This window comes from Labrus bergylta, chromosome 24, assembly GCF_963930695.1.
Source record: "Labrus bergylta chromosome 24, fLabBer1.1, whole genome shotgun sequence".
NCBI lineage: Eukaryota > Metazoa > Chordata > Actinopteri > Labriformes > Labridae > Labrus > Labrus bergylta.
The window spans coordinates 9,796,554-9,821,926 of NC_089218.1; the positions used below are offsets into that span (position 1 = coordinate 9,796,554).

The 25,373-nt window shown below is 41.1% G+C and overlaps 1 protein-coding gene and 3 long non-coding RNA genes across 7 annotated transcripts; all 4 read left to right on the top strand.

Moving 5' to 3' along the window:
• Positions 1-1,868: 1,868 nt before the first annotated feature.
• Positions 1,869-15,018, top strand: LOC109984178 (SLAIN motif-containing protein 1). Of its 3 annotated transcripts, XM_020634212.3 has the most exons (10): positions 1,869-2,493; positions 5,724-5,860; positions 9,016-9,168; positions 9,255-9,368; positions 10,675-10,824; positions 11,263-11,667; positions 12,349-12,360; positions 12,779-12,928; positions 13,023-13,332; positions 13,989-15,018. In XM_020634212.3, the coding sequence occupies exons 1-10, from the start codon at positions 2,057-2,059 to the stop codon at positions 14,062-14,064; spliced, it is 1,944 nt and encodes a 647-aa protein (XP_020489868.2). In that variant the 5' UTR covers positions 1,869-2,056; the 3' UTR covers positions 14,065-15,018. The 3 variants fall into 3 exon arrangements, with proteins under 3 accessions (XP_020489868.2, XP_029133254.2, XP_065808156.1); XM_029277421.2 differs by lacking the exon at positions 12,349-12,360; XM_065952084.1 differs by lacking the exons at positions 9,016-9,168; positions 9,255-9,368.
• A 1,131-nt stretch (positions 15,019-16,149) lies between these two features.
• On the top strand, positions 16,150-18,799 carry LOC136178184 (uncharacterized). Its single transcript, XR_010665583.1, has 3 exons — positions 16,150-16,271; positions 16,398-16,438; positions 17,197-18,799. It is a non-coding gene; the product is annotated as an uncharacterized lncRNA (long non-coding RNA).
• A 320-nt stretch (positions 18,800-19,119) lies between these two features.
• Positions 19,120-24,404, top strand: LOC109984181 (uncharacterized). 2 transcript variants are annotated; one of them, XR_010665581.1, is made up of 5 exons: positions 19,120-19,144; positions 22,305-22,613; positions 22,980-23,035; positions 23,157-23,238; positions 23,517-24,404. It is a non-coding gene; the product is annotated as an uncharacterized lncRNA (long non-coding RNA). The 2 variants fall into 2 exon arrangements; XR_010665580.1 differs by lacking the exon at positions 19,120-19,144 and adding an exon at positions 22,127-22,188.
• Positions 20,240-21,183, top strand: LOC109984182 (uncharacterized). The gene is made up of 3 exons (XR_010665582.1): positions 20,240-20,579; positions 20,836-20,939; positions 21,083-21,183. It is a non-coding gene; the product is annotated as an uncharacterized lncRNA (long non-coding RNA).
• Positions 24,405-25,373: the final 969 nt, after the last annotated feature.

Here is a 25,373-nt window from a genome sequence, read left to right on the forward strand (position 1 = left end):
GCATATTGATTTATAAGTAAATATGTGTTGTGCAATGTTTGTTTGGAGACAAATACAGGAAACTTTGATTCCCTTGAATTAGTTTAAATCAATTAGATTGTCAATTCATTGAATGTTGACTTTTAAATCGACTTTTACTTGTAAAGTATTTGTATTGAAAAAGATAAATATAAGGTTATTTTTTATTACAAGGGCCAAAGTCGACTACACCTGCTGAGACGACTGAGGTCCTTTGGAGTGTGCAGAACTCTCCTACAGACCTTTTATGACACTGTGGTGGCGTCTGCACTTTTCTATGCAGTGGTCTGCTGGGGAGGAGGGAGCACAGAGAGAGACAGGAAGAGACTGAACAGACTGGTCAGGAGGGCCAGTTCTGTCTTGGACTGTCCTCTGGACTCTGTAGAGGAGGTGGGTGAGAGGAGGATGTTAGTGAAGCTGACATCCATCATGGACAACCCCTCTCACCCCCTGTAGACACTGTGGGGGCTCTGAGCAGCTCCTTCAGCAGCAGACTGAGACACCCACCCTGAAAGACAGAGCGCTACCGCAGGTCGTTCATCCCATCTGCCGTCAGACTGTTTAATCAGACTCTTAAACAGCATCACCACCTCATGACTCATTTCAATAATGCTACACACTGTGTGTGTTTTTCATAACAATAACTCTTTCCACAAGTGGAAGTGTAAGATACCTTGTAATAGTTTATTATTGTATTTTTTTATTTAACTGATAAATATATGTTATAACATATTAATTATATTCCTGTTTCCTGTTTTCTTGAGCTTCTGTAACGCAAAAAGTTCCCCCATGGGGGCTCAATAAAGTTTATCTTTATCTTGAAATATATCATGATCTGAATGAAACACTAATAAGCTAACCCAGGAATTGTTCACAGCCTGTAATAACAAAGTGTGGCCACAAGATGCCGCCAAATATATATATATATATATATATATATATATACGCGTTTACCATTATAATAATAATTTATAATTCAATTAAATCAGTTTAGAATAATTAAATCATCAATTAATTGGATATTAATATATAAATACTGTCTGTCTGCTACAGTCTATTACAGGAAACAATGATATAAGTTCTAAGTAATTGAAAGGGATTTGTTAAAGTTAATTTTAAGCACTAAACAGAAATATTACGCAGCCTGTGATAACAAGGTTTGGCCACCAGATGTCGCCAAATATCCAGCGTGCATGTCGGCTAGCTTGACTACACTTTAATCAATTCTAAACATTTGGAGTCTGATCTATCGCTGCTAAATTACATGTTCCAGGACAGAGAAACAGAGACGTGTAAGTTATTGTTATTGTTTTATTTTAGAATGTTGTATTTTGTAATTAAAGATCTGAAATAGTTATTCTTTCTATTTTAAGAAAACGTCTAATAAAGAAATGAATCACTGCCTGTAATGACTAGCTTTGGCCAAAAGATGTCGCCAAGTGTGCATGCACGTAGACCAGGTGTGCCTTTGCTCCATATGTTACACTTTAATCAGTTTAAATGAATTAGATTATCAATTAATTGGATGTTCATTTATAAATAAACAATGACTGGTACTATATAAACAGCTTTCAAATGATTATTTTAGTTGAAATTGAAATGATATACATTGTCATAAATGTATAATATAATTTGAAACTTTGAATCAAGCCCAGAATTTCGTCTGACAGGTGCACATCTACCTGTAATCAAGCAGCTTTGTTAATTGGGTGGAGGCTTGTGTGTGTGTGTGTGTGTGTGTGTGTGTGTGTGTGTGTGTGTGTGTGTGTGTGTGTGTGTGTGTGTGTGTGTGTGTGTGTGTGTGTGTGTGTGTGTGTAGGATGGGTGGAGTCATACAGTCAGAGTCAGTCTCTCATTAGTCCAGATCAGACAGACGTACCAGACAGAGTACTACCGCTACCAGAATACAGACGGCAGTGTGAGGGCGTCGGGTGAGCGTGGAGCTACCTGTCCTCCATTTCTCTTCCACGTTGGAGGTGCGCTCATTTGGAGTGATTTCATTGTGTGTGTTTTTTTTTTTTTTCTTCCCTTCCTTCCAATGGAAGCAGCGGTGCTGAACCCCGCGATAATGCCGGAGGTGGACTGCAACAGAAACACCCTGAACGCCGAGCTGGAGGTGAAGAAGCTGCAGGAGCTGGTGCGGAAGCTGGAGCGGCAGAACGAGCAGCTGCGGACCCGGGCGAGCGGCTGCACCGGCGGGCCGCATGCGCTGCCGCCGGCCCCGGCGTTCAAGACCTACTGCCGGCCCAACCCACTGCCTTCACCGCTCTGTCAGCCGTCCTCGGGGTCCTTCACGCCCACGGAGGAGCCTTTCCAGCTTCCACCCTACTTCCACCCTCACACAGGCGGGGATGGAGCGGCTGCTGCTTGGGAGGAAGATGATGGGGAGGAAGCATCCGAGCCGTCGGTTCTGGACGAGCTGGAACTTTTGGACCTGGACTCTCTGTCCTGCTCGGATCACTCTGACGAAACCTGGTAAATATCTACTCTTTCTGTTCATTTTCAACCATTTGTTGCTCTGTGTTAGGGCATACATGTTGCACACAGAGGCCACATGTATGATTTAGAGATCCTGCTGCTCATTGTTTGTGGGGTTTTTTTTTTTTTAGTCCTGCATCCTCCAACACTGAGACAAAGCAGCACACCTGGACAGTGAAGCAGGCAGCAGAGAGGAAGAGAGGATACTTGTTATAAGGCCTGCATTAAGCTGTCATTCTTCAGATCCTCTTTGCAGGAGAACACATTCATTTCACCATGGCTGCCTTTACATTGCATTGCTCTGTCCACACTGCAACACAAGGAACATTTCTAATCCCTCATGCCAGGTTTCTGCTTTACTTCTCCCCTAAAAGTAGCTGAAAAACCAGTCCCGTAAAGAAAACATTCACACTTCTTTTCATGGTCTTCTACTGAAGAAATTATGGAAAAATGTTTTGTATTGTTTTTTCTGTTTGGTGGTCGCAAAGATACAAATTGACGACAGGGCGTGAACGTTTGCAGCATGAATGAACCGTCCTGTGGACATCTCAAAAATGAACATTTCAGTCTTTGTGGTTTTCTTTTCATGCAAAGAGCTCAAATCGATCTGGAGGAGTAAATGTAGTTTAAACTTCAGTTTTAAGTCCTTTTCGAAATGTGTTGCAAAGCGAAGAGATGCTTAAAATCAGGAAGATTGCAGCAACAACCAATCATTCATGAAAACAAAGCAACAGGAAGCTTGCAGACTTTAAACAGTTAACAGTTAAACAGAGGCTGCACTCGTTCATGTTATATGTTAGTGATTGACAGATAATCAATAAGTTGCCTTTGATACGTCCGTTCAACTTCAACTTGAAATAACTTTATTCATTCGTTAGGAACTTCAGTTGTGTAAAAAAAAAAGTGTGCACACAGCTTAGCACAAAGAAACACACACATATCGACGCCCAAAGTGCACTGACAGGTGATGTAAATAGAACCAAAGCAAAGTCTTTAAATGGCCTGTTTTTTTGTCCCATTATAATCAGTCGATGGGGACGAGAAATGAGGAGTAATCAGTGTCAGTCTTTTAATGAATGAGCTGTAAAATAATCATGTTATAGACGTATTGATGAAACAACTAATCACTTCAATCTCAGCTCTGGAAACAGTTACTATCAGTGTGTTTACATGCTGAGAGTGACACTTTGAGCTAAGACACGGAGTCACAATCAGGAAGAGAAGTTTAGTGTTTGAAACGTGTATATGTCTTTGTCCAGAGTGTGACGTGTTTATTCAGAGACAAACTCTGAATCAGAAGTTGATGCTGCAGATTCCTGCACAAACTACCAACCTTGTGCAAAAGACACCAACAGGAAGACAGCGGAGCGTTGTTGTAGGCGCCTATAAACCGGAGTAAAGGGTAACAGATTGATGATGTCACCAGAAACAAAGTACAGACTTATAAATATGTCACCAAAACATTCCAATAAATCAATCCAGAGGGATGTGAAGAAAGGAGTAATCAGGGTTTGTCTTCTAAGTGAATGACTCTGAGTTATTATTCTGTCAATAGACGTATTGATTAACCAACCAATCACAGCAGACCACGCTCTAAATACAAAATCCATTTGAGGGAGATTTCTGTGCAGATTCTCTCAGCGCTCGTCGTTGTTCATAACACAGCATGATAACCTCCTCTGTGCAGGAACCGTACCGGCTGCTTTTACATCGTGTTTCTCTTTCCACTGTGCCGATCGAGAAATCGAAACCCTAAACCGCCGCGAGAGTTTAAACGCTGCGATATAAAACCAAAGTGGACATGTTGTTACAGCCAACTTTTCTTCTTCTGTGGGAAAGAAAGATGTAGTTTAACTTTAAAATCACATGTGAGGGGATTAAAAAGAAACTGAATCAGGTGAAGTTGTGCAGATGTTTGCTGTTCAGTTTTTTTTTTTTTATCGGAACTGTTTTACTTTGCTGTCAGATAATCAATCATTTGGCAATCAGTTGTCATTGTCTGTTAGTTTGTATCAATAGACTCACACTGTGACACTGTAAATCCATCGTCTGTGGTTGTAGTTTACGTGCAGAGACTGACTCTCTGGGTTTTCATTTGACCTGGTTCACCTGGAAGAAAAACTTTACCTCTAATCATTTTTCTTTTCATTTAAACTTTCTGACACATGTCGGTGCAGCTTTATGTTTTCTTACCTCTTTTTTTTTTTTCTGTCAGTGAGGGGCGGACTAGAAGATCAAAGTGATGCTCAATGTGATGAAGCTGATTTTGCACCGCAGCAAACTCAGACTCATCTTTTATTTGGCGTTTTCACGCTGCAGCCGTGTCCCCTCCCTCCCCGTGTCTAAAATAGTATCTGAGGTGTGTGTTTGTGTCCCCCCTCCCACCCCCCGCCTCCCCTCAGGTCCCCCTCTCACCTGATGTCAGCAGAGGTTTTATAATCTATAATTCAGATCGCTCCGTGTTGCCCGCAGAGCAGGAATCTCAGAGTTCAGAATAAACTGATCCTCTCTCTCTCTCTCTCTCTCTCTCTCTGTTTGAACAGAGCAGCTTGTCTTTTTCACATCTCAAGGCTTGAGAGAACGTGAGAGAGAGAGAGAGAGAGAGAGAGAGAGAGAGATTTTTGTGACTTGTGGTGATGAGTTGGAGGCACAAAGGAAAGATGGCGGCCTGATTGTGATCAGACAGGAAGTAGAGTCTGAAAAGAATCAGACTTTGTCAAGTTTCTTCTTCTTGAAATACAAAAACAACAAAAGCTGAAACAGCGCCTCTTTGGATCCATTTTCATTTAGTCACTGAAACGATATGAATGTGACTTTAAAGCAGGACGATCCAATGCAGCATTCAACAGTTAGAGAGGAAACATAAGAATACCTTAATGCAGGTAATAAATGATCGTGTTCAACAAGATGTTTCAAGTTCAGTGTTGTATTGGAGCTGCACAATCGACTGCGATCTGTAGATTTGATGATCTGGATGCACGTGTGGCTTTAATGGTCATGCTTTAACAACATGTTTAGTTGTATTTAAAACCATTTTGCAGCCAGATGAAGCTCAAGCTAGCTATCATTAACTGTCACGTCATTAGGTTCCAACTTGGTGGTGGGAAAATCTTGGATTCAGGGTGGTCATGCTGCAAACGCAAGAGATTGTGTAAAACTTGAAGAACAGCAGAGACCAGAGATAACTTTTGGACATTCAGCGTTTCAATCTGCGTCTCTCTCTCCAGGTTGTACACGCCGTCAAGAGCCTGTGAGTCCTCGGAGGACTCCATCAGTCCTCTGCAGTGGTGCCGGAAAGCTCTGGACTGTCCCAAGTCGGAGGTGGAGGACGCCAGGAGGTCGCTGTCCCTCCGACTGGAACAAGGTATGAGATGACAGATCAGTTTTCTGTAATAATTGTTTTATTGTGAAAAATCCTGCGTTTATGACGACGAAGTTCATCCGCTCGTTTTCTTCTGTTTAACTCAGAAGTAAGGTCGAAGTATTTGGGTGATTCGGTACGGTAGCTGTAAGTAGCCTCAGCCTCACTCAAATGAGCTCAGTGTCAAATACACGATGCTGGAAACGTCTCTCCTGAGTTCAGCTGGAGTTCAGTCTGGGGTGTGTTTCCGTCTCCTCGCCCGTTCTGCCCTTACTGCATCACTCTTCCATCCCTTGTCTCGTCTTTCCTCTCCTGTCTTAGTTTATAAGTTTGTCATCTTCTTTATTTCATAAGCCACATGCATTCAGGTGGCTTCTACCCACGTTACAGACGGAGGCAGCGGAGGAGTTTCCAGAGTGCAGTTCTCCTTCAGGCGATCTTGAAGTGAAGCACAAAGTGTAAACACAGGAGCTCACTGACTCACACTAAACAAATCTCCACCAGGAGCAACTCATCCTCAATTCACAGCTAGATGCTCCTCCTGATGTCTTGAGGAGGAACCAGTCTGTCCCCGCAGTTCACATACTTCTTCTTGAGTATTTGTCGTGCTTCATGTGAAGTGTTTATTTCATAAAGGGACCTAGTTCGACTGTGAAACAGGACTCTGCAGCAGTTTGAAGTTGGATCACCTTCATCTCTACAATGTGACTAATGGGGCTCAATGAGGACAATAGAATTTACACAGGCTAATCTGTACATCTCTAATAGCATTAAGCGGATCTGGTCGAGGTCACACGACCTCTGAATGTCTGCCATGATCACGCGTATCACTTAAATTAATCCCAAAGACAGACGTTTCAAGAAATACAGAGAAACAACAAAACACTTTGAGGACGATCAGCGTCCTTAAAAAGTATCGGCTGCCATGGTTACAAGTGCATGAAAAAAAAGTTATGACTGAGTATCTGACATTTGGTTTTGTGTTCAGCGTTGCCATGGTTACCTCATGCACCTGAATTGACTTTTTAAGAATAGATTTTGAATCTCGAGCCAATCGACAGGCGACCTGGATGAAGCCGATCACGTTTGTGTCAAGATGTCTGTCTGCAGAAACCCTCGTCTGATCGATGACAACCTTTGTAGGCTTCTCTGTGTGTGTGTGTGTGTGTGTGTGTGTGTGTGTGTGTGTGTGTGTGTGTGTGTGTGTGTGTGTGTGTGTGTGTGTGTGTGTGTGTGTGTGTGTGTGTGTGTGTGTGTGTGTGTGTGTGTGTGTGTGTGTGTGTGTGTGTGTGTGTGTGTGTGTGTGTGTGTGTGTGTGTGTGTGTGTGTGTGTGTGTGTGTGTGTGTGTGTGTGTGTGTGTGTGTGTGTGTGTGTGTGTGTGTGGCTATGTGTGTAGGCAGCGTACAGGGCTGTGTGTGTAGGCAGCGTGTGTTACGTGTGAATTGAGGCAACAGCTCCCACGGCCTGAGCAGAACAGACAGCTTACCATGAAGCTTTTAATAAGAAGAGAGATGGGGCTGCACTCACCTGCGTAGGCGAGTTCCTTCTGTTCTCACACTTTGAAAAATGAGCCATTTCATGCTGCACTTCTTTATTGGCAACAAGGCCACTTCATGAAAGCGTCTCCATTTTAGGCACTTCTGGTATAAAAAAGAAACATATATGAGAAGCTTTGTCTTTGGATGCCTTCAGTGATCCTTGTTTTTGAAACAGAAGCAGTTTGCTGTTCAAAACAACCAAAAGGGCGAAGGTCTATTTCCAATGAGCTTTTGTCAGGGGGCTGCTAGCTGAGCGGCCACTAATGTCTATTAATTGACTTCATTCTAAAAGTTGCTGTCATCCTTTTTTGTAGGAAAACAAATATTAGCTAACTGGTGCATCGATGCTCCATGTTTCCGTTTTTTCTCTTTCACAGAAAACCGTCAGACAGAAAGGCCTTTAACGCTGTCTGATCTATAATGATAACTAATGCAGAGTATACAAAGTCCTTTGATTCAAATGCAAGTCACAAAATGAAGTAGGCAACACGGACAACCCGAACTTCATGGCCAATCACAGCACGACAGTATGAAGAAGATCCAGTCCATATGACGAGGACAAAGTGAAGTACTATAAATGAAATAAAAAAACAGCACAAATCGATCAACATTGAGGAAAGGTTTCTGAAGTTTTAAGCCCATCTTAACCAGTCTTATTTGACCTTCTAGGGTCCACATTTCAGCTTTCACACTGTGGTCTCACTCAGTATCTGGGTTAAGTAGACCACCTCTGGCTTTGTCTCGGCTCGGCCCCGTGAACTTACAGCAGCTGTGCAGCTTGTTGCATCACAAGCTGTAATGCCTCTCTCTCTCTCTCTCTCTCTCTCTCTCTCTCTCTCTCTCTCTCTCTCTCTCTCTCTCTCTCACTCCCACTCTCTCTCTCTCTCTCACTGTCTCTCACACATATGAAGTCTGAGCATTAAACTGTAAGCGGCGGAGGAATGCTCCCACCAGCTCGGCCCCCGCTTTGTCGCCCCCCCCCCCCCCCCCCCCCCCCTCCCCCTTCTCCTGAGGTTGAGTACAGTGAAATGAGCAGCTGTTGCCATGGTTACAGTTTACATGAAAGGAACTCAGCCCCCCCTCATATCAAAGTGGTTTTTATTGGCATTGACAGGTAACAGAGAGAAGTCCCTCTTTGTTCCCAGCATATCGTCTCGGTGCTTCAGTTTCTTCACTACATCTATGAATAGTAACTGTGTGTGTGTGTGTGTGTGTGTGTGAGACTGTGTAAGTGTGTGTCTGAAGCACTGAGCACCAGGTACAGCTGCAGTGTGAAGTGTGTGTGTGCTTCTTTGTTGTGGTGTTTAACAAAGCTTTGTTGTGGAGCTGCTGAATAGAGCTTTTGGTGACAGTCACAGTGTTGGTGAGGTAACGGCTGCACACTGCTGCACTCTCTTCTAACGTGTGTGTGTGTGTGTGTGTTACTGTTGTAGGACAATTTAAGGCTTATTTTAATACTTGTTTTGTATTCTAACACAGGGGGAAATAAGTGTGAAGACGGCTGAGGAAAAATCCTGATTTAAAATGTTTGAGACTAAATAGTTCATATGTGCTTTTTGAAGTGTGGATGCTGTAAATGTTAGTAATTTCCCCTCTGCTTGTTCCCTCTCTCTCCTCAGTCTCCCGGTGGCGTAGCTCCCTCTCCACCCCCTCCCCTTCCTCCTCCACTTCCTCTCCCGGGCCTCCTCTGAGCCGAGTGGCCGGAATGTCCCCCATCAGTGTTCCCCCTTCTGCCAAACCCTGCTCCACCCCTCAGTCACTGGACAGACCTGGTAAACACACAACATACACTCTTTTTGCAGCATGTTTTGACAGTTCTGACAGATTATTATTTTTTAAACTACTCTCCTTCCTTTAGCTCCTCCCCTCTCCTCCCCGCTCCACCCTGTCCTGCACCGGACCCTGAGTCCTGTAGGGAAGGAGCTCTCCCCTGTAGCTGAGAGGACTCCCACCTTCTTCCCCCACAGCCGCAGTAAGCCTCAGTATCTCTTCTTCTGACCCTTAACTTCAGTTATCAGATCCCCTGCCTCGTATGGAGCAGAACATAAAGTGAACACTCGTCGACTTCTGCAGGAATATTAAGATGCAGGTGAAGACGCTCTGTGCAGAACTGGGTCGAGATTGTAAGATATTATTATAAGTCGTGGGAGGAAGAGAATATATTATCTCTGCAGCTTACAGCAGCGCTTCAGTTTCACATATAAAACTGTGCCACAGATTTTTTTTTTTTTTGTGTGTGTGCATTATTCGGGATGGAAAAAAACGAATGATCCAGACTCAGCAGAGGGCAAAGCTGCAGGGAACGTGAGAGAGAGAAGGGGGGGGGGGGCTGGAGTCAGCAGCAGAAATGAAGCGCTGCAAGGAATCTCTGGTTTCGCTCAAGGCTCAGTTCCATGACGGTGCTGCTCTGAAACGAGAATTTGGTGTGGAAAAAGTCACTTAGACCTGCTGCATGTTGTTTCAAATCTAAAAAAAAAATCAATGATATCAATCTCTGTGACACAAATGTTATTGAAGTTATTTTTGGCTACAGGCAGATCCTCCACAGGGTCACAGATCAAACTAAGAGGTTGTGTCAGCGAGTCCCAACAGTTCTTACATTACTAAGTTGAAGTTTGTGCAACAAAATGTAAAACTGAGTCTCCAGAGTTATCAGAAAAGATGTTTCTAATCCTCCAGATTCTTCCTGTTCACTATTTGATAGATTAGTCTCAGACTTCAGACTCCATGCTGTCAAATATTTAACAATGATATTTCTCATAGCAGCAGTGTGCCTGTCCAGAACATAGTCATCGGCATATATAACGTTATTATTTACAGTCTATGGTCCAGAGGCGGTCCAGATAACTGTGAAGGTCCTAAAAAACTGTCCTGTAAAGAGTTTTAATGCAGCAGAGCTTAAATGAACTACAACAACCATAAAGAGCGACTCCTAAAGGACCAATAAGCTGCAGGGATGTCGTCCTGTGACGTACTTATTAATAATAATGATGACAGTGACGATGGAGAGGATTATTTCAGCGAGCAGATATCAGGAATATGATTAACCCAGGAGAAGTGAGTGTCACCTCTGTGATGATGCTTCTGCTTCAGTGGCGCTTAACGCTCTAATTCTCCGAGCTGCGTTAGGTTTCTTGATTCTGATGTGGAGGACACTCAGAGGAGTTGAGGGTGCTTCTCTTCAGTCTGGGTTGAATCATGCAGGAAGAAGTACACCGTCAAGGAGACGTTGTCCAAATACAAAATAGATGACTTGATTTATTTGATTTCTTCCAAAGGTCGCAGCCTCCGACGCATGGCCTTCAGTCCTCAGTCGTCCATAGACAGCGACCTCGGCGCCTTCGAGGTGGAGGAGGACTGCATCGCTCTCGGATACAAGCTGCAGGACCTCACAGACGTCCAGGTCATGGCCCGACTGCAGGAGGAGAGTAAGTTATGGACTGGGCTTACATTCGAACACAGCAGCTGTTTTAGATTGAACACGTCTAAAGAGGAAAAAGGAGTTATTCAGTTCCGAACTGTGCAGGACTTGGCCGTCTGCATTTCACCAGAAGATAGATCTTATTTTGAGGAGATTGTTCCCCAAACTGGTCGGGCAGAAACATTCAGTTATGGTTTAAATGAGGCTGACTGTTGTTTCTGTGTTAATCATTGTTTCTGTGTTAGTTGTGTGTTGATTGACGTCTGACTCTGTCGTTCCCTCCTCTCTAATATTTTAACATCAATCACCAGATCTCAGAGCTCATCGCTACTTCAGCTTCATTAACCCCAGGAGGTGATGTTTGTGTGTTTCTGTGTGTGTGTGTGTGTGTGTGTGTGTGTGTGTGTGTGGCACGCCGTTCCTCATGTCTCGCCCCCCCCCCCAGGTCTAAGGCAGGACTTCGCCAGCACGTCGAGCATGCTCGCCAACCGCCGCAGCCAGAGCTTCACCTTCCAGCTCAGCCAGCTCAGCGCCGGGCCCGACCTGGAGGAGGAAGACGAGGAGGAGGACGACGAAGACTACGGCCTCCTGCCGCCGCCGCAGCCGCGCCTCACCCGCCTCCCGCACTCCCACACCTTCTCCAGCATCCGAGACTGGCGAAGAAGCACAAGCTCCCTGTGCACCCCTCCTTCCACCCCCTCCACTCCTCCGTACCCCTCCGCTGGGTTCGCCTTTCCAGCTCAACCCCAAACGCAGCCGCAGGGACTCGGCCTGGGACTGGGACTGGGACTGGGACTGGGACTCGGCAGCCTCTGCACGGCCGAGTCGCAGGGCTTCAGACCAGGATCAGGTGAGAAGTGACAGATCCTACGTCCACAAAGCTTTAAAGCTGCAACTATCAATATGTGTCTATGACCAGCAGATCAAATAATAAAGTGTATCTAAATGATAAGAAGGCCTTAAAAAAGTCTTAAAATTATTTTTTTTAGGTGTGAGAAATATCATATTATCTACAGCGTTTTAGAGCCTTGCAGCTCATTGTTTTGGTTTAGTTTAGTTTCCTTGTTTTCTTAGTTTTCTGATGTTCAGTTTCCTCCTGCCGTACGCAAACATGTCCACCAGACATCAAACAATGTTAGCATAGCAGCCAGCTTGTGTAGCATTTAGCAGTCAGATATAACACACAGGAGACCAAATAAAAACAAGAAGGGGACTCACTACGATCACTGATCTGATGTAAAGAAACATTACTCCACCTGAGTCAGTGGATTCACAAGAGACAAAAGAGATGACACCAAAGGCCTACACTTTCCCATGATGCCACTCCCCCAGTCTTAATGAATGGCGTCTTCTTGCTCGTCTATAATAGTAAATATTAAAAAAAAACGCTACCTTAGACGTTATCCTGTGTGATTGCTGTCAACACTTCTAATGATGATCTCTCTGTTTTACATGTTGACGTGTGTATTTGTATATTTGTGTGTTGTTGTTGGCCGTTTTGTTTCGGGGGAAACTCCATCATGGCGCCCAGCCGAATATGAGAGTAAGTGGACGATGTTACAACGTTGAACTCTTGTTTCTGCTCAAGCCATTGATACTAACAGATGTGCTCTTCAGTCGCTTTCAGTAAGAGTCTAACTAACGGAGCATTACCAGTACACACTGACCAGCACCATGTCCTCAGCACTTAATAATAACTCTGCCTTAAGCCTCTTGTACAACTCTTTAAGCTCTGAGACGGCCGCAGAGAGAGTTTGATGGGATTAAGAGTTAGGAGTGAGCGAGGGGGCGGTAACAGTAAAGGAGATCACAGCCAGCTTCATGTTGTCTTTTAAAGGGATCGAGTCGGACCAACAGCTGTCACTGCAAACTCTGCATCCATCATATTTCTTTCTGTTGTGATTGAAGCCGCTGAATTGGGCGGATTCATCATTTCAAATCTATCCGTCTGTGTGTCTTAGATAAACTGCGGCGGAGCATGCCTAACCTCGTCAGAACTCCCAGCATGCCAAGTGTGCCCGTTCCAACCAATCCTTGCGCTTCCCCTTCTTTGCTTCGTAACAGCCAGAGTTTTGATTCGTCCAGTGGGCTGGCTAGACTGCAGTCCTCAAGTAAGACCGGCGTTCTCTTCTAAATGAGTTGGATATGAAGACGGTGCGCTTTTCTAGTTTCTCTCTCTCTCTCTCTCTCTCTCTCTCTCTCCAGTCCCCTCCCCAGGCCAGCTCCAAAACCGGGTCCAGAGCGTCGGAAACTTCACCTCCTTATCACGGCAGCCGCTAAAAGCCACCGCCTACGTCAGCCCCACCATCAAGGGCTCCCCGTCCATGCCCACCTCCACCAGCCTCCAGTCTCTAAATACGAGCATGGGGGCTAACAGCGGGATCCCTCTGCTCAGTAAACAACCCATGTCCACTTCCACCCTGACCGCGGCACGCAGCGGCCTGCCCCGGCCCGCCTCCTTCATCGGCCCTACAAGCTCCACGCCCCGCAGCAAGATGGCCCAACCAGCACGAAGGTACACTTCCTTTCATTCCCCAAAGACATATCTTCATGGCAAGATTCAAGATATCAGAATATTTGTGTTTAGTCGGTCTTCATGCTTTTAAAGTGCTCTCTGTAAGAGTTTCTTTGTAGAAGCATTTAAAGAAAAACAAAATCAGCACGTCTATGTACCTGATTTATTTCTACAATACAATCAGAAAAATGACACATTGAGTAGACTTGTGAGTGTGTCGATGAGTCCATCACTTCTTCAGTTATCTCATCTTTTAAGTGGATTATTATGACTCAGATAATCCACAGTGCTCACATGTACAGTCCTCCCTCTCCTCATTTCCACTCACGCCATCAGCAGCTTCGACTTCACTGTTAGTCCGACACGTCAGGATCAGAATCACGTTTATTCCCAGCTACAGTTACACGCTGTAACAGAAACAATGAAAATAGAAGTGGAATAGGGAAGCAGTTACTTCTACTTTGAGGAGCTTTTTGAATGAGGTCGTTCCAGAGGGTGGGGGCTGTGATACTGAAGGCCCTCGCTCCATGGGTAATAACAGGTTCAATATGAAAAGGGGTCATGGAGAAGCTGTGCAGTTATGTGATTGATGAGTTTATGTTGAAATACCTGCAAAAATAAAGATGATTTCCACTTTTTGTATTGTCCTCCTGCAGTTTGCTGACTCCTCCAAAGAGCTTGTCCACCCTCAGTGCCCTTCGTGACAGCGCCTGGAGAGACGGCTGCTACTGATGGAACAGGTGAAACCGTGCAGGAGAGGTGCAGTGGCGCCCCGCTGGCTGGGGTAATCCACTACACCCTCGACATGAGAAATTTCCTTGGGGGGTATTTGAACCAAAAAGTTGACCTTAAATCTGAGATCCTGCATAGAGAAAATAATTCAATGTAATCCAAAAGGGGGCCACTCTGATCTCGCTCTATGCAGAATTTCTTCGGGGAAGGCGGGTTGTTTTTATCTCATTGGTCCGTGCCAAGGGGGAGTCGTTCCCCGTCGCTCTTGTGCAATAAGCCACTGACTGTAGGCTACCAGTAATACTCACCTGCTGAAGAGGGCTGCCAGTTTTTATGAGCCTCAACACTGTATTTATTTATTTATTTATTGAGGTATTTATTTTGAATAAAACGTTTTGACTAATCAGGTGTTTTCCCTCTGGCATGTGAAATGTAAAATGTAATCAGTCCCTGAGAGTTTGGGCACATTTGGTCAAATTTTTACAAGCGAAACATTAAAAGTATGTACTTATGTTCAAAGCTTATTATTAATGTCCATATATATATATATATTTATTGATGCGATATTATTCACTTTTAAATGTGACCAAAAGGAAAAAATCTGAATGTGTTTGCACCACTGTGTCACCATAGCAACACAAATTGGTACATATTAACACTTAAAAAGGAGCGTTAATGAAACTGTTCTTGTTGCACTTTGTATAAACTTTCTGATTCTTTGTGTTCTGTTTACAAATGTTTGCACTTCTTTTACGTTTCTGGATTTAAGGGATCAAAGCGTTAGTTTCACGTCAACACAGACACGGCGTAAAATGTAGCACTTTCTGTTTTGTAACATGTGACCTGTGTTTTTAACTGACCCGTGGCGATTGCACATTTCACAAAACAATGACAATTTTGTTACCGTGATGGACTGAATGAGTGAACATTTTAATAAAACATACTGAGATAAGAGACCTGACTTTTTATTTACTGCTTCACTCTCTTTATTTGTATGACCTAAAATATTTTACTCGTGGGTTCAACGCGCTGTGGAAATAGTTTGATTCATAATAGTAATAGCAATGTTTTTCACAGGAAGGCTGCATGAACATCGACTGATACGGATCAAAATAAGACAAAGCATATCAAACCAAAAGCAGCCCAATTTGATTTAATTATGTTAAGTTATAACAATCTAATAATGTTTTTAAATAATTATTATTATTTATTTGCAGGCTGAATGCTTTTATTTAGAATATATTTCTCACATTTTACTTAAACTGATTATCTATAAAGCACTTTGTTACTTTTAAAGATTATTGCTGTTCTAGTTTTCCAACTGTGAATTCTTTAATATTGATTAGTAGGTTAAATAAGAGGCAGATGTTCTATCTTCAATCAGATGACTTTAATGTAACTTCTGCACTTTACAACCATAGACTGTAAATATTACAACACAGCTCACCTGGAGGTTAACAGGTCAGGTCTAATTAACCGCTGCATCATGCATTCATATCACACTGCTGCCCTCTGCTGGCACTGGGTTACAATTACATCCAACAGTCACTATAACAGAAATGTATCCTCTTTTTAACGATTCAGCTTTTTTCCCACCACATACAAGTGTGGAAAAATAGAAATAGTGCAGTTACTTCTGTATAGCAGACAGTAGTTTACCTACCAACATTGTTTGAATTCAGATTATTTTCAACCATCTTTTATACTTATCTCAGAATATGTTAAAACAAACTAAATGAAAAGACTTAATCATTTGTAAATGTTTGGAAATTAAAGTGACTACACCTATAACTACCACAAGATGTGTTTGTAATGTCAGTAAAATATTAATGTTTTCTTTGGTATAAAAGCAGGAGTGTTTGGATAATTTCACTAATAGATCAATCATTTAAACAACAGTATCTGTCCACAGATTATAAATCTAAAAATAAATGTTTTATTTATTTTTGGTGTTTTACTTAATTTTGTTATTTTTATTGTGTCTCCTAATTCACAATGAGTTCTCTACGTCGATACGACCTTTACCTGGGAGTGACACGACCACAACGTCACTTCCGCTGCTGCGCATCACGCTCAGGTGTGCTCCTCAGGTGTGCCAAAGTTAATATCGTCCCTGGACCACTCGAGCGGATGACGGGTGTCCGAGTTTGGATGAAAATGCTGCGAAAAGAAGAATTGAAGACGAAGAAGAAGAAAAAAACGTGTTTGTATGCTAATGCTAATGCTAACTGAACCATAACAACATCGTGTGTCTGAGAGATTCAACCAAAAGTGAAGAGAAAGTTGTTGTTTGAACTCAACATTCAGGGTTTTCTTCTTGTTTCTTTGTACAGGTGTGTGCAGGTGTTTCCTCGCTCTGTGCTGTAGCTCCGAGGTAAAATGATTTTCTAAACATTACTGTTCACAGAGCTCAGAGATTAAATGTTCATCTTGATAAAGTAATATGAATAAACTTTATTTATTTCATTTAAAAAGTAAAAGCTCTTCATCCAGCCTTCTGTGTTTAATTTACTCAAAGAAACAGCAGTCTGATTCATTTATTATTTAAGTGCAGTAACCAACAACTAACCACCAGAGGGCGCCCTCTCTATATAAAGTGATTTATAAACGATATAATGCATTTATTTTAAACCTTTAACTTTAATTAGAGTTTTTGTTCTTGTGACAGTTCATTTTGTAAGTCAATAAAGTAATTTGATAATTAAGATTACATCATTGTATGCTAAAGTATTTATATTAAAGCTGAGTTTTTACCTTTTAGTTAATTAAATTAGTTTTTAGTTTTTCTGAATGAAAATACCACAAAACCTTTTTATTGATTTAATTGAAATGATCAATTTGATTAAATCTGCTTATTTGATTAGGATTCAAATATTTGATATAAGAGTACATCTTACAGCTCAATGAGATAGTTCAGATTAAACACTTAAATTAAAATGAAACATTTACAAGTTAAAAAGGTTGTTAAAATTCTTCTTCCTTGTCTTGATTTTATGAACTTTCATGTGCTCATAACTCTTCTTCACCTACCTTATGTGCGCCATTATATTAAGTTCATTGATAATATCACAGATCAATTACAACTCTGAATATATATTATATATATAAATGTATAGAGCATTTTCTTTCCAGGAGGATCCCTCGTCGGTGGCCGTCTTCCTGCTCAGGTAGGAGACTCAAAGCTTTCTTAATGTTGTTTTATTGTGTTCCAGGTTTTAGGTCTTATAGATGTTTAGACTCAGTTATTTTCAGGTGTTTAATGTAAAACTACATTATTATTATTATATCTATTAGGTATCGTTAGTCGACAGCTACATAGCATTCTGTGTTTTTGTATGTTGATGTTAAAGCTGATTGAAGGAGTTATGACCTCCTTTAGACATGGACATCCAGTGCTGGTATTACTTCCTGATCTAACGTTATCCTGAAGGTAGCATCAGTGTCCTGAATGTTACAGTTAACTGTTTTCCCTGAAAATGATTTGAATCACTTCTCCTTTGAAGGGTTAAAGAGAGTTTAACTTTTAACAGGACACTGATGCTACCTCGATCAGGAAGTAATACCAGCGCTGTGTGTCCATGTCTAAAGGAGGTCATAACTCCTTAAATCTGCTCAACATACAAAACTCATAACTCCACCTAAAACCTGGAACATAATAAAACAACATTAAGAAAGCTTTGAGCTCCTACCCAATGGGGGCTGGAGGATAGTGGGGGGGAAGGGGACTGGCTGGATGTAACCCCCTCACCTGTCACACCTTATTGTATTGTGCTGACGTAACGTGTTCAAAACACAGAGGTCATCACGTCTGTTCAATATTTTATTGTAATAAAACTACTGCTCTGTCCATTTTGGCACATTTCTTTAGAGTGCTACTCACACATTTAGCTGGGTTGCACGTTCCATGAATGCACGATGCTTACAAATTATACCTCTTCGTAGGTTTATTCTGCTGTTTATTCTTGTCTGGACAAAATATATAGAAATATAAATCATTTATTTAACATAGATTAAAAAACAAATCTGAGACTTGAACAAAACAACACTCAGATCCAGCAGGAGAACAGTCTGCATCTGTCTCTGTGGCTCAGGAGATAGAAGGAGGACTTGGAGTCTGGAGGTCGTGGGTTCAAATCTTATCAGGATTTAGTGAATTTTAAAGGTGTCGGTCCAAAATGAAAGACTCAAGAGGAGAAACACAGTGAAGCACCTGCCAGTATGGATCCACAGGACACACACCATTATCTTCAAGGTGTTGGTCCAAAGGAAAGACTCAAGAGATCTGAGAAACATAGTCAAGAATCTGTCTCTGTGGCTCAAGAGATAGGAGGAGGACTTGGAGTCTGGAGGTTGTGGGTTCAAATCTTATCAGGACTCAGTGAATTTTAAAGTCTAACATCTGAAATGATGAAGATAAATACGCCCGGAGCACATCTCATAGTGTGAAGATATTGGTAGCGTAGAGGATAAGATTGCGATTGCCAAACTCTGAAGATGGTGGGCCTAGGTTCAAATCCCACTGTGTCTGGAATCTTATCAGGCAAAAGTTTTAAAGTGAAAATCTGAAATGACGATGATAAATACGCCCGAAACACATCTCAAAGTGGGAAGGGACCAGTGGCCAAGTGGAATCATCCATGCATCAGCAATGAGTACATGCTGGTTCAAGTCCAGCTTCTATGGTACCTGGAGTTCCCCCTGGTGTTTTATGAGTAACACAAGTACAGGGTTATGAAAAAGAAAATCAAGTGTGTCTGAAGTTTTGTGAACATGTCAGAGCCTTTTTTTAAAAAGTGTTGGATGACTTATTGAACTAAATATAGTGTACTAACCTAAATTCATTAATGGTTCATTGTTCCCACCATGACATAAGATTTTATTTATTATATATACATATGGTCAATCATATATCAGGATAATATGGTTCAAAGTTAAAAGGAGCTCAAGTAAAATATGGAGCATCAGTTAAGTCACTAGAGACACTGTTTACATGGATCATTCAGGGAACAGGAAGTTATAAAGGAAACAGGAAGTTCAGGGTTCTTTCTCTAATCTGCACACAGCACGCAGCAACAGAAATGTAAGTTCCTGTACTGAAGTTAAGGTTTAGCATTAGCATGTAGCTTAGCATTAGCAACAACTTGTATTAGTTTATTGTTTGAATTTATACAGAACTTTGGTAATGACTAAACTTCTTGTGTCTTGTAGTTTTCACTCCTTCAATCTGGTGAAGAAATGAAAAGACGAGATCATCTCTTTGCTCCCTTCAGGTGCAGCTCCTGCAATTCAAACACAAAGTTTACATTTAGTTTAGACCAACAAAGACAAAGTTTACATTTAGTTTAGACCAACAAAGACAAAGTTTACATTTAGTTTAGACCAACAAAGTTTACATTTAGTTTAGACTAACAAAGTTTACATTTAGTTTAGACTAACAAAGACAAAGTTTACATTTAGTTTAGACCAACAAAGACAAAGTTTACATTTAGTTTAGACTAACAAAGTTTACATTTAGTTTAGACTAACAAAGTTTACATTTAGTTTAGACCAACAAAGTTTACATTTAGTTTAGACTAACAGAGACAAAGTTTACATTTAGTTTAGACCAACAAAGACAAAGTTTACATTTAGTTTAGACCAACAAAGACAAAGTTTACATTTAGTTTAGACTAACAGAGACAAAGAGGTTCCTCATGGAGGAGCACAGCATGACTCATGTGAGTAGAAATGAAAAGGTCTGGTTCATCTATCTGTAGAGAGAAGGTTAAAAATGTTTGACTTGAAATAAAAACTGTTTTTAAGTTGTTCAAGCTGTTTCAATCGTCTTCTTTGACATGTCATGACTCATCGTGTGTGTGTGTCGCTCTGACTCACCAAACTCATAATACTGAAGGCTGCAGAGAAGACAGATACGGCGGCTACATGCTAATGCTAAGCTACATGCTAATGCTAAGCCACGTGGTATGCTACATCAGATGCAATACGTCACAAATTATAACAAGGCTAATGTTAAGCTACACGCTAATGCTAAGCTACATGCTAATGCTAAGCCACGTGGTATGCTACATCAGATGCAATACATCACAAATTATAACAAGGCTAATGTTAAGCTACATGCTAATGCTAAGCTACATGCTAATGCTAAACTTTAACTTCAGTACAGGAACTTACATTTCTGTTGCTGCCTGCTGTGTGCAGATTAAAGAAAGAATCCTCAACTTCCTGTTTCCTTTATAACTTCCTGTTGCTACATCTAAAGCACTTCCTGTTAATAACCAGAGCACTTCCTGTTGATAAATCCAGAGCACTTCCTGTTAATAAATCCAGAGCACTTCCTGTTAATAACCAGAGCACTTCCTGTTGATAAATCCAGAGCACTTCCTGTTAATAAATCCAGAGCACTTCCTGTTAATAACCAGAGCACTTCCTGTTGATAAATCCAGAGCTACAGATTCACAGATATAAGAAGACCGAGGAGTTCAGATGAAAAGAAACAAAGCTACATGGACAGACAGGTGATCATTCAAATGATTTTGTCTGCTTGCGTTGGATGTTTCTCGATCTTCCACCATGACATAAGATTTTATTTATTATATATACATATGGTCAATCATATATCAGGATAATATGGTTCAAAGTTAAAAGGAGCTCAAGTAAAATATGGAGCATCAGTGAAGTCACTAGAGAACTGTTTACATGATATGTGAACACCAAGAAAGAAACTATTTATGTAGAAATGTCACTGTCTGCCTCTCCTCTCTCTGTATCGAGGTCATTGCTGAGTCCAGCCAGTGAGGCTCCAAACCTCCATGGAAATGTGAACAAAATGAGAGAAGATGCCGGTTTGAGGCGAACACACACAGACTGCACTGATGGTGAGAATTGGACGCAGATATCCATTTTAAAACCTGCAGGTTAGCGTCTGTTTTGGGTGCGAGCTGAACTGTACCTGTAGGTCTGTCTTGATGAGCGAGGCTCCTGCTTGGACCAGATAATGACAGATAGTTCTTTGAGACAGGGACGCAGCTCGGTGAAGGACCGTCTCCCCCCCTGGTCAACAGAAGAGAGAGAGAGAGAGAGAGAGAGAGAGAGAGAGAGAGAGAGAGAGAGAGAGAGAGAGAGAGAGAGAGAGAGAGAGAGAGAGAGAGAGAGAGAGAGAGAGAGAGAGAGAGAGAGAGAGAGAGAGAGAGAGAGAGAAGAGAGAGAGAGAGAGAGAGAGAGAAGTCAGATTACAGCATCTGACAACATCACCCGAGGAACAGACATCAACAGTGGCCCCCCTGCTGCTTCTTTTGGTGTCTTGTGTTTATGATGGCACATATATCATCACATAAAGACTGAACAGAGATCAGAGCACAGATACAGACACAGGCAGTTTGAAAGCATCATCATCTACACTCCGTTAACATTTAAATAAAGTGTTTAGCATTTTAAAAACCTCATGGTTTCAGTTCAATGTTAGATGTTTTCAAGCACAAATATAATCTGTACTTACTGCAGTTTTTCTGTAGCGACTAAAAACTACTTAAAAGGCCGGGTTGGTGATTTTCTCCAGATCCACTTTTTAAGATTGTGGTTGAAATTGTCTTTTGGTCCTGACAATGCCAGCAATGAGCTGAGGTCTGCTTCTGGGGTGGGTGCAGACAGAGCACTGAGGGAATGCTACTTTTAGAAAATGACCAACCCTGCCTTTAACCCAGACAAGACTCTCTCTTACCTGCTTTTTGTGTCTTGAGATAACATTTGGATTGAGTTGGCGCTCTACAAAATAAAGATTGATTGAACTGACTTTTTGTTTTACAAGCCTGTCATTGAAAGTTTCCCATTTATTCAAACACTAGAATACAGAAAGAAAGAATATAAGAATAATATCATATTCCTATTTTGAAACAAACTACATACCTATGTGGAAAAGAACCCACATACATTCATTAATGGTAAAAAAAAAAAAAAACTACTAAGGATTCTTTTAATGAGCTATACATGGTGCAATGGCACCCCCTGTTGGCCTGTCAGAGACTGCTACAGGAAGTGACTCATCAAGCCCTGCCTATAAAGGAAGCAGGAAGTTAAGGGTTCCTTCTTTGATCTTCAAGGCTGCACACAGCAGGCAGCAACAGAGATGTAAGTTTCTTCACTGGACTGAAGTTAACAACTAAGCTTTCTTTTGTCGTGTATTAGTTTATTGTTCATTGTAGAACTTTGGTTATGACTAAACTAAATGTTCTTGTGTCTTGTAGTTTTCACTCCTTATTCAATCTGGTGAAGAAATGAAAAGAGGAGTTTGTCTGACTGTCAACCTACGAGCACCAAACACGTGGAGGACTGTACACACACCTGTGGAGGATGTAGAGGACCATCTCTTTGCTTCCTGCACTGGCAGCGTGATGACGTAACCTGCAGCCGGACGAGTCGAGTGACGTGAGGTCGGCTCCCTCCAGGTGCGGCTCCCTCCAGGTGCGGCTCCCTCCAGGTGGGGCTCCCTCCAGGTGCGGCTCCCTCCCTCCAGGTGCGGCTCCTGCAGCTGATGATTCAATTCAAAGACACGTGTGAGTATGTAGAAATGAGGTGCAAAGGTCTGTAGTGAGAGATGAAACTGTCACTCACCTTCTTTAAGTCCTTGTTCTTCACACACTCAACCAGCAGCTCTAGAGGGAGAGGATGTTAAAAACCACAGATAATTAAAGTTATTATCAGTGTTCTGTATGACGAGGTTCAAGGTCTTGGTCCTCAAAAGGATTTGATTGACTTCTCCTTTTGGGTGACAGATTTATTGGCTAACAATAAACATGTAAACTACTATAACTAAATAAAACACAGCTGGCAGATAACCAACGACATTAAGGACTAATGCACTACAGCTGAACCTGATCACAGATGTAACACCTCTCTCTTTATCTCTCTCTCCTCCACAGACACAGAAGTCAATGTGATGCAGAATGGACACCGCAGTAGTTACTTTCCAAAAAAAGTAATGTTAACTTTCATGAATCAGTCCATGTTTATTCACTTGTCTCCAAACACTTTACAATAACAAACATTTTGAAGTTTAAACTAATTGTGATGTGTTTTTTTGTTGTTGTAACTTTTAGGGGCAGCCTGACCAAAACAAGACAAAGAGCTGTTAACATGTATGCTACACCACGCTGCCTCACCTGCTGCCTTCAACATTTGGTGAGTATTTTTCTTGGCTCTTGAGTTTATTTTAACAGTTTGAGTCAGATATAGTCATGTACTTCATTTTATTTGTCAAAATGTACATGATGCTATAAACTTTTAAATGTTAATCTTAACACTCTCTCTGATGTAGATGTAGAGATTCTTTTGACTTAAATGATTAAAAATTAGTAATGTATCAGAATGGCACATTTTACAATCCTAGCTGTAAATTACCCATAGATGCAACCTGAAATGAACTTTCAACCCTGATGTCTTTGTTTCTTGTATTCCAGGTGTGAACTCTGAAGAGTAGGATCTGTGCTGCAGCTGGAAGGATTTTCTTTAGATTAAAGTTAACTTGTTAGCTGTTTTTATCTTTAAGCTATAGATTTAGTTTAAAGTCTGTTTTCTTTCTTTTTCATTTGCAGTTTTCTGTTAACACACTTTGATAAAAAAGTCTTAATTTGTCTGATGTTTGTGTTGTCAGCATCTTTAATTCCTAATAGATGTTTTGTAGTAGTTACCTTCTTTCACAGCTGTGAACTTGAGCTGTTAGATTTGTTTGAAGACTACAATAAATAAAACACACCTGGCAGATAACCAGAGCCTCACAGATACAGAAGTCATGATGATGCAGAATGGACACAGCAGTAGTTTTATTAAAATATTGACCAGACAACCTCTTTTTTTGTACATGTTACATAAGCACAATACAATAAGGCGTCACAGGCGTCCCCATTGGGTAGGAGCTCAAAGCTTTCTTAATGTTGTATTATGTTCCAGGTTTAGGTCGTATAAATGTTTAGACTCAGTTATTTGATCCTTTTTGGAGTGGAGGAACATCAGGTGTTTAACGAAATAAGGATTATAAAAATGTAGTATTTCATTAAACACCTGATGATCCTCCACTCCAAAAAGGATGAAATGATTAAAATAACTGAGTCTAAAAATCTATAAGACCTAAAACATGGAACATAATAAAACAACATTAAGAAAGCTTTCAGTCTCCTACCTGAGCAGGAAGACGGTCACCGACCGGGGATCCTCCTGGAAGACGTCGACAGAGTTCCTGTTGAAGAAAAACACATTTTAGTTCATCAAGTTAATAAAACTCAAAATGTTTGTGATTATAAAACATTACGATGATTGGAATAAACCTGAGTTTCATCATTCACTGTGAATTGTCTGTGTTTAACTTCACTTTAAAGGGTTTTGGATGAGACTGAAGCAAACTTAAATTTAAAGTTTAAATGTAGAATATAATATAGAAACATTAAGTATAAGGTCTTTAGAAACATCTTTACCATACATTAACTGTCACAAGAACAAAGACTCTAATTAAAGTTAAAGGTTTAAAATAAATTAATCAGACTTTTGTTTCTTTGAGTAAATTAAACACAGAAAACTGGATTAAGAGCTTTTACTTTTAAATTAAATAAAGAAGTTTATTCATATTACTTTATCAAGATGAACATTTAATCTCTGAGCTTTGTGAACAGTAATGTTTAGAAAATCATTTTACCTCGGATTAACTAATTTACATATTAGTCAATAAACTTAAATTGAGGTTATTGTTTTATTTAAACGCTTCAATCTGATATTAGTTTAAATTATAAGTTTTGTTTTTAAAGTTTACTTTTACCCGGTGTTTAAACAATTAGTGTAACAGGAGAAAACAAGTTCAAAAGTGACCTTCATAATGTTGATAAATGTTATCATCATCTTACTTTGACGATGTTTCCTCTTAACAAACATTTAGCATGAGCATTAGCCCACGTGTTAGCATTAGCATACAGCCCCACGTGTTTCTATTTTGAGGCTTTTCACACAAAACTGAACTTTTAAAGACTCACTGAGTATCTAGACTTCATCTCTCCTTCCCCGGCTCCTTCTTCTTCCACCGCTTTGATCCACAGCCAGGCTGCCCGAGGTCCGCACCGCTTACCTGCTCGAAACAATGATAAATACACCCGAGAACACCTGAACACACCTGGGCGTGATTACCGGAAGCTCCAACAGGAAGTGTCGCAGAAAGTTTCTATGGAAGAAACGAAAAAGTTATAAATAAGAGGACACAAAAACAAGACTAAGTCAAAAATCAAATGTTTTATTGATAAAAAATATTTATTAATGTAATTTACTTGTTTTTA

Coding starts and splice junctions, on each gene's coding strand:
- LOC109984178 (XM_020634212.3), top strand. CDS start 2,057: ATGGAAGCAGCGGTGCTGAACCCCGCGATAATGCCGGAGGTGGACTGC. Junction 5,861..9,015: donor GTCCCTCCGACTGGAACAAG/GTATGAGATGAC, acceptor CTCTCTCCTCAG/TCTCCCGGTGGCGTAGCTCC. Junction 9,169..9,254: donor TCAGTCACTGGACAGACCTG/GTAAACACACAA, acceptor TCCTTCCTTTAG/CTCCTCCCCTCTCCTCCCCG.